Source organism: Triturus cristatus, chromosome 2_1 (genome assembly GCF_964204655.1).
Source record: "Triturus cristatus chromosome 2_1, aTriCri1.1, whole genome shotgun sequence".
Taxonomy (NCBI): Eukaryota; Metazoa; Chordata; class Amphibia; order Caudata; family Salamandridae; genus Triturus; species Triturus cristatus.
This window is the reverse complement of record NC_140581.1, coordinates 256,617,948-256,630,614: the sequence shown is the minus strand read 5'-3', so window position 1 is coordinate 256,630,614 and position 12,667 is coordinate 256,617,948. Positions and strand designations below refer to the sequence as shown.

Here is a 12,667-nt window from a genome sequence, read left to right as displayed (position 1 = left end):
CGCATCAACGGTTGTCTATCTGATCCATTCCTGATTTGTAGGGGAACTCAACGGGGATGCCCCTAGTCTCCCCTCCTGTTTGTTTTGGCCATGGAGCCTCTCGTGACCTGTCTCCTCAATATACACTCACACAGTGGACTTACATTTCCAAAAAAGACTGTGTTGCTGTCGCTCTATACTGATGATATTATGCTATATATCAAAAACCTAGAAGCATATCTTACTCCACTCATGGCTGAAATAAGAGTACGGAGATATGTCTGGAGAACTAGGCAACTGGTCCTAATCTGTAATGTTAAATATGACCTCTGCATTTCGTAAACCAACTATAGCGTTTTTGCTACCTTGGTGTGATGGCTCGGTCTGCCACCTGGGAATCATGCTGAACAGACAGATCCCAAATAACTCTAGGCAACTATGGCCTGGCCCTTGCAAGGTTACCAGTTGAGAGATGAATGAATGAATGAAATGAAATTATTTATAAAGTGCGATGGCTACCCTGAGGCCTCCCAGCGCTACTGACAGCACAGCCAGAACCGGTGAGATGCATGTTAGAGCCAGTTTTTGTAGCGCCAAGTTTTTAAGAGCCTCCGAAAGATAAGCAGGTTGGGTTCCTGTCAAAGGTAAAGAGGGATAGTGTTCTAGAGAGTTGAAGCGTTGTACGTGAAGGACCGTCCGCCACTTCTAGCTCATTGGATGGTGGATAAGGCTTCCTCTTTCAAAGGCAGGCAAAGTAGCCCTTTTTTAAAATGTTAGTCCTACCAAAATGGGGGTATCGATTTCATAGCTTCCCAATTCCATTAAACCAAACCTTTTTTCACCTGTTAAAATACTTGCTAACCAGACGCAGGGCAGGACGCAACCCAAGTCTAAAATGGGAGACATTGACATTACACTATGATTGGGAGAGGCTTTGCGGTCCTAGGTATGGAATGATACTTCCCTACTGCTCAATCATGTTGTATTGCATTTTAGTATGCCCCCACGGGTGGTGCTCCCATGTTCCTATAGAAAAAGACCAAGTGCTGACTAGGGACTCCGCACTGCTATAACCACTGCTGAAACCAATACATTTCGTACAAGTGGTCCGCATCTCACTCTGGTCTCTTTGGCACTTGGTTACTCAAGCTGGACTTGCACAACCATGCTCGCCAATCTCTCTCTCCTGAATAACCCATATTTTCCCCAAACTTTAAAAAAGAGTGTGAATCTCAGACTAGAGAATGCTGGACTGTTGCATGTAGGGCAGCTGTTTGTGGACGTTGCGTTCTTCACTCTTGATCACTTTAGGGGGAATCAGACTCGTGCACCTCTAGCTACATTTGATTACATGAGCCTACGCCACGCGATAATGTCGACTTGGCCTGACTTCCTAAACGAACCTCCAGAGTTCACCCTCTTACCAAATTGATACAAAAACTAGAACTGCGAGACTGTCTCTATCCTGAATAACCCATATTTTCCCCAAACTTTAAAAAAGAGTGTGAATCTCAGACTAGAGAATGCTGGACTGTTGCATGTAGGGCAGCTGTTTGTGGACGTTGCGTTCTTCACTCTTGATCACTTTAGGGGGAATCAGACTCGTGCACCTCTAGCTACATTTGATTACATGAGCCTACGCCACGCGATAATGTCGACTTGGCCTGACTTCCTAAACGAACCTCCAGAGTTCACCCTCTTACCAAATTGATACAAAAACTAGAACTGCGAGACTGTCTCTATACTATACAACCTGTATCCAGAGATGCATACATACACAGATCATAGAGCCTGGGAAAAATGGCGGCTAGATATTGGCTGCGCTAGTACCCTAGAAACCTGGAAATATTGCTGTGTCCAAACTAAACTGATATCCATCAATTATAGCACAAGCTCCTTCACCTCAAATTCCTTTATAGATTATACTGCTCCCTGTATACGTACAGAGACTAGACTCAAGAAAACCTGCAAAATGCACTAGATTTCCATGTGACCCCGCTAGTTTCTTCCAACTGGCCTGGGATTGCCATCCTGTTAGGACTTACTGGGGTGATGTTTTTCACACCATCGAAGAGATTGTTGAATCTCCTATTGAACACACCCCCCTTACTTGCACTTCTTACTGGGATATACAAAACACCTCCCACAGCCGACCAAAAGGTCGACTGGAGTTTTGTTCCTTCTGGCTAAAAAAATGGGTAGCCCTCTACTGGGTGCAAGGCCCACCACTCAAGGGCAAGGACTGGCTAACCGATGCAGCTGTTTCTCATAAATGGGCTGAAAATTATGCAGCGCTGCAACCATCTTGTAGAGTCCTCCCCAGCTTGGGTACCAGCCAATGCCCACGCCAAATACGGAGCTTAGTATTCCGCGTCTTTAGTCATCTGTATGTAACCGCAAGCTCAATATTCTAAACCTGCATTCACTTGGCTCTGCTCTAACACGTACGTTGCAGTTCTACAGAGTCCATCAGGATCCAAAAGAGCTCCGTCATTGCTAACTCACGCGTCTCAACATCTTCCCCTCTGTTAAATAAAAACAATTGTGTATGTGTGTGTATATATACACATATATATGTGTATATATGTGTGTGTGTGTATATGTATGTGTGTGTATATATATATATATATATATATATATATATATATATATATATATATATAATCTAATCTATCTACTGGCAGTTGCCAGTAGATAGTTATAGTTAGGACCGTGTTTCCATAGGAAATCTCAAAATTCTATTTTGAATAACTTTGGCGCCGGTTGACGAATCCTCGCGAAATTTTAAAAACTAATGGGGCGCTCCGTTCAGCTCCTACCCTGAAAGTCTCGGGGTGATTCGTCAAGCGGGGGCCGAGAAAAAAGGGGGGTCCCAAAACGCGTTTCCCCCATGCATTTTTCCATAGGACCTTTAGACGCAGCTACAGCCCGAACGGCTGAACAGAATTACTTGAAATTTGGCAGAGAGGTAGCCATAAGGTCAAGGAAGTGCCTTTTGCAGGTCTGGTGTAAATCTGTTCAGTATTTCCTGAGAAAATAGCATTTAAAAGCATATCAATATCTATACGCGCCCAGGGTGCGCGCACCGTGTGAGCACCCTAACGTGCGCGAGCATAATTCTGATTGGTGGTTACATGTTAGTCAACGTTCGAATCGGTCGAAATCAGGAAGTGTCGGCCGCCATTTTGTTTGTTTTCAGTGCGAGAGTGAAAAAGGAAGGTGGCGAACGTGAAAAGGGGGCAGGGTAGAGAGTTCCTGACCCCCTATCCTTTGTCAGGGGGTCCCTGAAGGACCCCGAAGGCAAAAAAAAGATTTTTTTTTTTTTTTTTTTTTAAATCGCAGGGTGCGCGCACGGTGAAAACCAAAAAAAAAAAAAAAATTTATACGTAGTTTATTGTAAAATAAATGTATAAAAAAAAATACATAAATAAATTAGCATTTAAAAAAACGTACAAATTCACTGAAAAAACCATAGGTTTCACACACGTTATAGTTGGGAATTAGCATTTAAAAAACCTTGCAAATTCACTTAAAAAACCATAGGTTTCACACATGTTATAGTTAGGTGGATATTTCACTCGTAAAAAAACAATGAAATTCCCCCGTTATAGTTAGTTCAGATAACTATAACTCGCGCGACCGCCACTCTATCACAAGGATGATGTCATCAGTGATGTCATGAGTGATGCCACTGACCATGTCATGAGTGATGTAATATGTGACGTCATGAGCAGTGGATTGCGGGCGCGCAAGTTATCGTTATCTGAACTAACTATAACGGGGGAATTTCATTGGTTTTTTACGAGTGAAATATCCACCTAACTATAACATGTGTGAAACCTATGGTTTTTTCAGTGAATATATATATATATATGTATATATGTGTATGTGTGTATGTATATATATATATATATATATATATATATATATATATATATATATTACACACCCGTTCATAGCTCTTCAATGAGTCTTTGTGGCGCTCTTATCACATGGTCCGATTGTGTCTTCGGAAACTGGGGACAGGCAGAAGTGTCCATGATTTGTGTTGGCAATATAGCAACAACTGCAGTCGGGAGGGGGGGAATAATTGTTTTTTTAGACCCAGTCGCTACATTGACATCAGTGTGTGATGAGCCACATGTCGGAAATTCGAAGAATCTCGCATAATGGACATCCCAGGATATTGGGCAGTCACTAGGTGTCCTTTGCTGGTCACAATATGAAAGGGTTCAGCATCGAAGGCATGATCATATTTTCATTTTCTAGATTGACGGACAAGCACTCCCATCTCCTCTAGTGAAAGTAATGTATTTTGCATGTCAGCGCTTGTCTGCATAGGCCTTCATTTGCCTTTTACAATCCAAGTCTTTTATACAGGTTTATTCTTCAGTACTTGATCTTTTGTTGGTCCTTTGAGGTAACTTGGTCGTCATGGGTCTCTTCAAGGTTGCAGGGCTTTCACCTGTCGCAGGAACACCCTATGTTGCAAAGATGCCATCTAATCTCTCGATGACTTTCTTGAGTGATAGATGAGAGTTTCTGTCAATGGAAAACGGGAGTATTCATCATCAACAATCGCCTGCAGGTTATGGCCATTGTCAAGAGGCCCGAAAAAGTCGATGGCAATTCTTTCCCATACATACTTTGGCAACTCAGGCATATTTAATGTGTGTTGAGTGGTTTTTGATGAAAGGTAGTTACAGAGATGACAGGCCTTCAATTCTCTTTCAACTCTCATCGAGATGAGAAGAACTGACTTGGTGTCGGAGAGCTCGTTTTGTGGCAACGATTCCACAATGTCCTTCATGAGCCTCTTCAATTATCTGTTGTCGCAGACTCTCCGGAATAAAAATTCTCAAACCTCTCAGAATGCCTGCTTGAGTAACAGGCAGTTCATCTTTGAGATTTCTAAACTTCTGGTACTCTCTTTCACTGGTAAGAGGTTGAGTGTGCTGGTTCCAAGACAAATGCGTAATAAGGTCTTTTAGTTTTAGCATGTCCCTATCAAGACTCGTGGCACGGCAATTTGTTCCAGCTAAATGGCAGCTGATGTACTTGATTTCAAAATGAAATTTATATAGGCTTCAAGCATCTTGGAATGGTTACCATGTCACTGTAGAGTCACTCATGAGTAGTCGTCGGCAGGGTTTTGCTCTTTGCCTGGATGGTGTACGATTGTGTAGTTGTATTCTTATAATCGTAGACCTCAGCTTTCAGTGCGAGGTGGCATCTTTGCCCTTGGATTTCCAAAGATGGTCAGCAATGCTTAATGATCTGTCACTGGCGTGATAGGCTTTCCATATAGGAATACATGGAAATGTTCACAAGCCCACACCACTGCTAAACTTTCTTTGTCTGGTTGTGAGTAAGCATCTTCTGTTTGGGACAAACTTTGCTTGCATATTCCGCAATGTGTCTTTGAGCATCTGGGTGTCTGCTTTGCGGTGCAAAGATTGCACCTAATGCGACGGGGCTCGCGCCAACAACAACCTTCGTATGAAGCTTTGGATCAAAGCATGCCATTTCAGTTGCATTCTCAATAGCTTATTTGATTTTTCTTGAAGCATTGCTCGCATTCATTTGACAAATGAAATTAAACATTCTTTTTCGACAGGTCTCTTAACGGAGCACTTATGGTGGCAAAGTATCCAGAACAGTAGCTGGCCATGCCAAGGAATGAACGTAACATGGAAACATCTTGCGGGGGACTGACAGTTAACAATGCATGCACTTTAGCTAGATCCGGTGTCATACCCGCATCAGAAAAGATATGCCCAAAGAAATTTCTCAGCATTCAAATTCAAACATGCATCAGTGAACCAACAACACACTTGCATGAGGGATTCATCGTGCTCAGTCTGTGTAGCTCCGAAAATCAGTGTCAGGACTATAATTGAATGCATTAATGACAGGCTGTATGATACGTCGTTTGACATCTTGAAAAAGCAGTGCAGCTGATGATACACTGAAACTTAGTCTTTTATAACGCAACAAACCAATATGTGTAGAAAAGTTTGTAATGTACCTGCAATTCTTCTCTAGGTCCAACTGATGATATCCTTTATTCAAATCAAGGCGAGAGAATACCTTCTCACCATTTAATTGTGTTGTGTTAGCAATGTGCGGACCTGGATGTCGTTCTCTTTCAATTGCCTTGTTCGCTTGTTACATTTTCAACAAAGATGCATACAGCTCCTTCACTGTCCTTAGTGGGTACCACCACTGTGGGAGAAACCCACGGCATTGGGCCAGTGGAAAGCTCAATTATATCATGTTTGAGTAAAGATTCAAGTTCTCTTCAAATAGCTTCCTGTAAAAGAAATGCAGTTTGTCTGTGTCTTTGAGCAATGGGGCGGATATCCTCATTAATGTGTAATTGTGCTTTGATAGTCTTGAGTTTCCCTAATCCATAAACTATCAAAGGAAACTGACTTAGTATTTCGTGGTGAGCATCTGTTATAGTTCACTGATATCAGTCCCATAGCAGCTGTGCTGAAGCGGAGTAAACAGACACTTGATGCCGTACCTTGAAGCGCATGAATGGGTGATCCTACTTTTGTTTTCACGTGTTTAATCGTGTCTACAAATTAACCATGGAAAATGTTTGTTTTTTTGTTCATCTTTTCTATGGTAGATTGTTCTCAAGTGGAGAGCTTGTTTTAAGTTCTACTAAGTAGGAAGTAGATTTTATAAATTTTCCCCACTTGAAAACGGTTATCTTCTGATCTGATTTCCTTCCAGGGTGCTGCGTTTGTTCTTCCTGAACCCCAGATAAATGTCTCTTCTTTATCACTCGGTGACATGTTTAAATAAAAAAAAATTTAGAGCATTAATTGAAGAGTATTGTGGTACTTAATTCAGACCTCAGAGTGGACAGTAGGGTAAGACGCACAAGCTCTGGCCCTTTCAAGTCAAGCGAGCGAGCACAATTTCGTATGTGTATTTAAGTGTGTTTTTCATCCTTTTGTTTTGGGTAATTGTTATTTTTACCGGATCAAAATTAAAATGCACTCCGACGCCCACCCCCTGTAAGAGTCCGAGCGATGCCTGCACTTTCATTTGCGGTGACTCCGTGACACATGGCGGCAGGGGTTGAGGGTCAGAGAGTTGATGGGATGCCCGGCAGCAAGAAAAGCAGAGGATCTCCTTATAGAGGGAGCTCAACTTCAGCTTATATACTGCTAGATCAGTGGTTCCGAATCTATGAACCGCGACACCCTTGTGTGCCATCAAAGAGCCACTCACCAAGTACACAGTTTGGGAACCACTGAATGGTATTAGTCTTGCTTCTCCTCAGAGTACCTTGTTTGTGCGATCCTCTTTAATGCCAATCACTATAAATTTAAATGTTTATTGAATTACATCCTGTAGCCACTAGGTGGCAACCTTTCACTCATTACTTAACATCATGACATGTTTAGCCTACAAGGCTTTATGACCAGCAAAGCAATCTCAAACGTGCTCAGTACAAGCCCATAGCCCAATTACTATATAGCTTCGACTGGAAGTGATGAAAAAAGGCAGCTTGTTCATGCTCTGTATTGGCTGGCTTAAAGTTATTTGTTCATAAACATTTTAAACCCAGCACCAAACAAAAACCTCTTCAGAAACTGCAAATAATCCTGTAAAGTCAGCCTTAGAGGTTTCTAATTCCTCTGGAGTAGAATCTGTGGGAGCGAAGTCTAACTCTCTGCGTTTTTTTTTTTCAGTAAAAACCCAACGTTATCCCGCTGATCAGATACTTTTGCCTAAATAGGGAGCTGGCATTATGGAGTCTACTAATGTGGTTCGGAGAACTAATGACCTTCAAGACAGTGCAATTAAATATTTAGCGGTGGGTGAGTGACCCTGAAATGTTGAAAGCTACAAATGGGGAAGATGCTTCCATAGGAACCATACTTAAAACGATTTTACTAATGCAAAGGACACTACACAGGATTTTAGAAGCTTCGATATCGATGAATAATAAAGTCAGTTCGGATTAAGACTTTAGCAGGGGCCAAACAGAAACTGTAGCTATAAGAACTGGCATAGTTAAGCCACATGCAAAGGAGTTGAGACAAGTTACAGAACCCTTGCAAAATTAACTGACAAATAAGGAACTGTCTAGGCCTAATTTGTTATCGCAGAGCACCCAATACTGAGTATTCGCACTGGGCATCTGTTTGGTGAAGCAGGAATGTTTTAACAAGGTTTGGAGAATTAACAGAAAAGGCAAAATCAGACAAATGAGACCTTGTCAACACCTGAAAGCTCCTCTATTGGAGAGAAAATCCTGGTGCAAATGAGGCCCTGTAGTAAAGATTATTAAACAGCCTCCTTGTAAAACATTAATAAATTAGGTTTGAAAGCAGACCGAGTGCTTCTACTTTTTCACTTTTTGGTTCTGAAAAAATAAGGAGTAGTGCTCTGGTCATATGATTAGAATACCTTCATCGGCTTCATTCCTAATATTTCCTGGGCGAGAAATGGAGTACTCCCAAGGCCGAGCTTACATTCCCCCCCCACACTCAAAAAAGGAACATAATAGCGGACAATGGGCAGTAGGTTAATGGAGCCGCTGGTCAAAAAAGTTTGGGAGCCGCTGTGCTACAACTTGCCATGTGGCTACTGTAGGACACAAGGGAAGGCAGGGTGAACAACAGGCCAAAACGACTTCAGACAAAAACGCACCTACTTAACATTCTCCCTGGGCCTCGTGACTGGATTGTAGTGGCATAAACTAACCCCCCCCCCAAACTCCAGCTCACCGATCATTGGAAAATAAACCAGAGTTGCCGGGTCTTGATGGAAGAGACCACTGACACACCCACCCCTACATTGTCCCAGACGGCCTGCCATGCCCTTAGCTATTGAGCTAAATGGAGGTGTTCCGACTTCTCTGTGGGCCATGTGAATAAAGCCCAAAGTAAAAATCTATTCTCTGCAGTAACACCCCCCAGTTTGGCGTGACTGCCCTGATTTATGCCTCCAGGTCCAAGAAATATTTGCTCATCTAACGCATGTGCAAGGCCAACGGCCATTATCCCCCACCCCCTCCAAAAAAGTCCTCCGATTCACACGGCGTGGTCACCGAGCAGCAAGCACAATTTATTGCTAGCTGCTCGGTGTTCCTTCTCACACTTTTTCTACTTCCCCAGGGTGGCAGGGTGACGCCCATCTCAGCCATTCACACCGGCTGTCTCTGCCCAAATAGCCAAAAAAAGGCTTAACACTCTGGGGGCAAAAGGCCTAGCAGCGAATGGGCTAAGTTTGGTAATGTTCAAGGAGGATAATAGATGATATAGAAAGGTTTACGCATTTAAGCGAGCAAAGCAGTTAAAAAATTAGAGGCAGAAGTTATTCTGGTACTCGAGTTGGCAGAACTATCCTTAGTAAAAATTTAATTGTTGGTTCCCCTTTCTTTTCACACTTCTCGTTACAAACTCTTTCCAAATCCTTAATGAACTGAGATACTAATAGCAACTGAAAATTGAAGTGAAACATTATTTGATTAGTATATTTCATGCTGTAAAATGCCATTTAATACTAGGTTCTTCTCGAGGCATTGGTCTATTCTGCAGCAATGGTATTGGCTGGCGCTGCATGATCACCCATCAGATTTCTGCTAATTTGTGATTCAGGCTTCTGTCTTTAAGTTGGAACTTTCTGTCTGTGATGCTTGTTTCTCTCCCTTTAGCTTTTAGCCACTCAGATTTACAAAAGTTAAACTATCTGAGCGCTCACTTTCTGGAGCTATATTCCTGTAGGGCCCCCCCAGTTCCGTAAATGCAATTGTTATAGTTTTTTATGAAATGATTAAATGCATGTCTTTAGAACATTTTTGAGATTTCTGTCTAATTTTCAATGTAATATTGTAATAGAGTTAAACTACCCTTTTGGCTAATCTGTTGCAAAGTATACACATCGTTCAAATCATTTTTATTAATAGTCTTTTTTTCTATATTACTTCGTAGGTCTGTGAAATGAAAAACTGTAACAAATGCATTTATTTTGAAGCCAAGAAAAAACAGGACCTCTATGCATGGTAGGTACAGTTTGTATGTACATTTAATAAATGGTGCATCTTATAAATCCAGTCCAGGTGTTGTCTCAGTATAGCTCCGAGCACAGTGCTCGTAAGCCCCTGATGAGGTTTGTGTTGAATTCTCATTGTAAATGTGTCCCCTTTGGTACACAGTCACCCTTACAGTGACTTTCCCAAGGTTTCTGATATGTTGTGAGGTTGAGTGCCTTCACTTGCATGCTGTGATCTCGTCGGATTAATACGTTTTATTTTTTAGCAGGAGTGTACGGTCTATGAAGAAATCTGTTAATGTTGATACTGGACTTCCATTTGATTTTAGAGTTTCTGTTAGCAAACATGAATTAGTGTTTCTCTCCTTGAAGTCTACCTTGCAGTTAAGTACATGGAATATTCGGCCTTCTCCAAACCAGTCTTCCTGCATCTCAGAAGTTTTCTGTTTAGAGGTGCTTGGGTTTTCTCGGTACATGCAATGCTAAATATGGCAAATGGGACATAAAGTGATGCCTGACAATCATTTGGACTGTGACTTAGTTGTCCTTCAGACCAGAGGAATAAGCACATTTATTTACACACCTACGAAAGGATGCTATAGATAGAGACATTACACTTTGCGTTTCTAACACTTTTAAATTGTCCTTTATTATATACATTATTTGGAAAAATAATTTCATTTTCATTGGTTAAAATTATGTGGAGCCTCTTCTGTGTCTACTTAAAGTTGTATAGTTAATTAAATGCCTTATTTTTCCTGTCCTTTAAATAAACCATGTTTAGAAATCTAAGATGTCAGTAAGTTGGTTCACTTTTTGAACACCTACGGGAGACCAATATCTATGACCAGGACACGAAGGACTGCATTTCATACCGCTTGTTTAAATGTTGACACAAAATTCATTTGAGTACACAAGCATTGTTGATGATTTTGACCCGGTTGTTTACAAAGTGGTGAATCCTGCCCCCCAAGAGGACCGAGGAATAGGGAATAAGTGTTACCTGTAAATTGGGTGTTGGCAGTGGATTGGCTTCCTCTGTGAGAACCTCTGTTGATGCAACCCCCCCCCTCCCCACCCCCTAAGCCCCTTGATCTGGAGGGGAAAAAAACACATCTGGAGCTTCTGTGTTGATAAAATCCGAAACCCCTTTGAGGGCCTTGTAAGAAGGGTCGGCTGGACAAGTATCCTCTGCCTCGACTGCCCGCTCTAAAAAGGTTAGGCTGGATCACCTTTTTGAGGCTTTGTCTAGTGCTGTGAACGTATTTACACATTTCTTAATGTCCTTCTCAAACCGGTCCTTGAACAGCTTTCGCTGAGCCATAGGGCTGCCTTCAGAAGTAGCCAGTTAGATGAGTTCGAGGTCAATTCTCATGCGAACCGACTTGCGACAGTCTTAGGCGAGCGCACAGTTGGCATTTCACAGGAGGCAAACTACCATTTGGGGCCATCTGGCAAAGGCTTCTGGGTCAAACCCCTTGCCTGTCTCTTGAGCTTCAAGGACCCGTTTTCAAAATGTTTGCAAGGGGACCGGCGTTGTCTCTTAGCAGGCTCGTAAGGCGTCCTCAATGGTTTTGTTGATTTTTTTTTTTTGGGTCCCGGGAATACTTTTTTAGAAAGGTGAACATACTAGGGTCTATATCGGGGGTTTTGCCTGAAAGATCAGGTCTGAGGCATTCGGATTCGAGGCAATGCTGCAACATTTTCTTACAACTTTTTTTGCAGGTGAGACTGCATGAATTTGTCCGCAGGGGGGGGGGGGGGGGAATTCATCCATGGATCTTGGCTGGATAATATAATCCGGATTAAAACACAATGGGTGTAGAAGAAAATGTGATGAGAGAAAGCCACTGTAGGGTGTTGTTGTCGGGTGGTTGCTGCTCTATTACATTTGTGGCCACAATGTCTACTTTAATCAGAGAGGGAGGAGGAAGGAAAGGAGGAGAGGCAGGGTCTGCATTGGGCGGGCTGGGGTGTTTTCAGTCTGACATGCTGGAAAAAAGGCTGTAACAGCACCCAAGGCTTATTGTGAGAAAATAATTGGGGACCCCGCAAGAGGGAGCAACACAGACACTTGAAATGCAGGTAGAAAAGCTACTTCGGCCAAGCTTAAAATTATTGCAGCCCTGGGAGACTGCTGTGCGGGGCGTTGGTTCGGAACAGTTCAGGGAGTAAAGTTAAATGAATCTCATCCTGGGCCCAACCGGGAATGAAGCTGGATGCATGGTAGAGCAAGGGAGGGAAAGCAGGAATGCTGTAAAACAACATTTAGGAGGTGCCAGGAGGGTGTAACTCTGCTACCCCCTGTTCTTGCAGCTCAGGGAGTGGTGACAGACCTCTACCACAGAGAGAACCTCGCGGAGCCACGAGCGCGCAGAGGAGTATCGACAGCATAGAGGCAGAAAGAGGACTACATGCATGTAGCCCAATTGGGCTACCCATGTGTCCCTTGCTTCCAAAGAGGGGTGCCACTGCGAGGAAATCAGCCGGGCCTCTCACTAAAGCCAAACACAACTGAAGATCGGGGAAGGGGCCGCGCTACGTGTGGGGTTGGGTGGTGGGGGGCGGTTGAATTGAGTATCGGAAGAAAATCTGTTACACAATGAAAATATCAGACACAAAGGCTGACATATGATTACAGCCATGTCTCATTACTTATAAGGTTGAA

The 12,667-nt window shown here is 42.7% G+C and overlaps 1 protein-coding gene across 1 annotated transcript in view; it reads left to right on the top strand.

The window, feature by feature from the left end:
• BRIX1 (biogenesis of ribosomes BRX1) overlaps positions 1-12,667 on the top strand; it is a 69,124-nt gene that overhangs the window by 24,342 nt on the left and 32,115 nt on the right. The window contains exon 5 of the mRNA XM_085630969.1: positions 9,939-10,009. Within this exon, the coding sequence (XP_085487095.1) occupies positions 9,939-10,009 (71 nt within the window). The remainder of the gene's footprint in view (positions 1-9,938; positions 10,010-12,667) is intronic.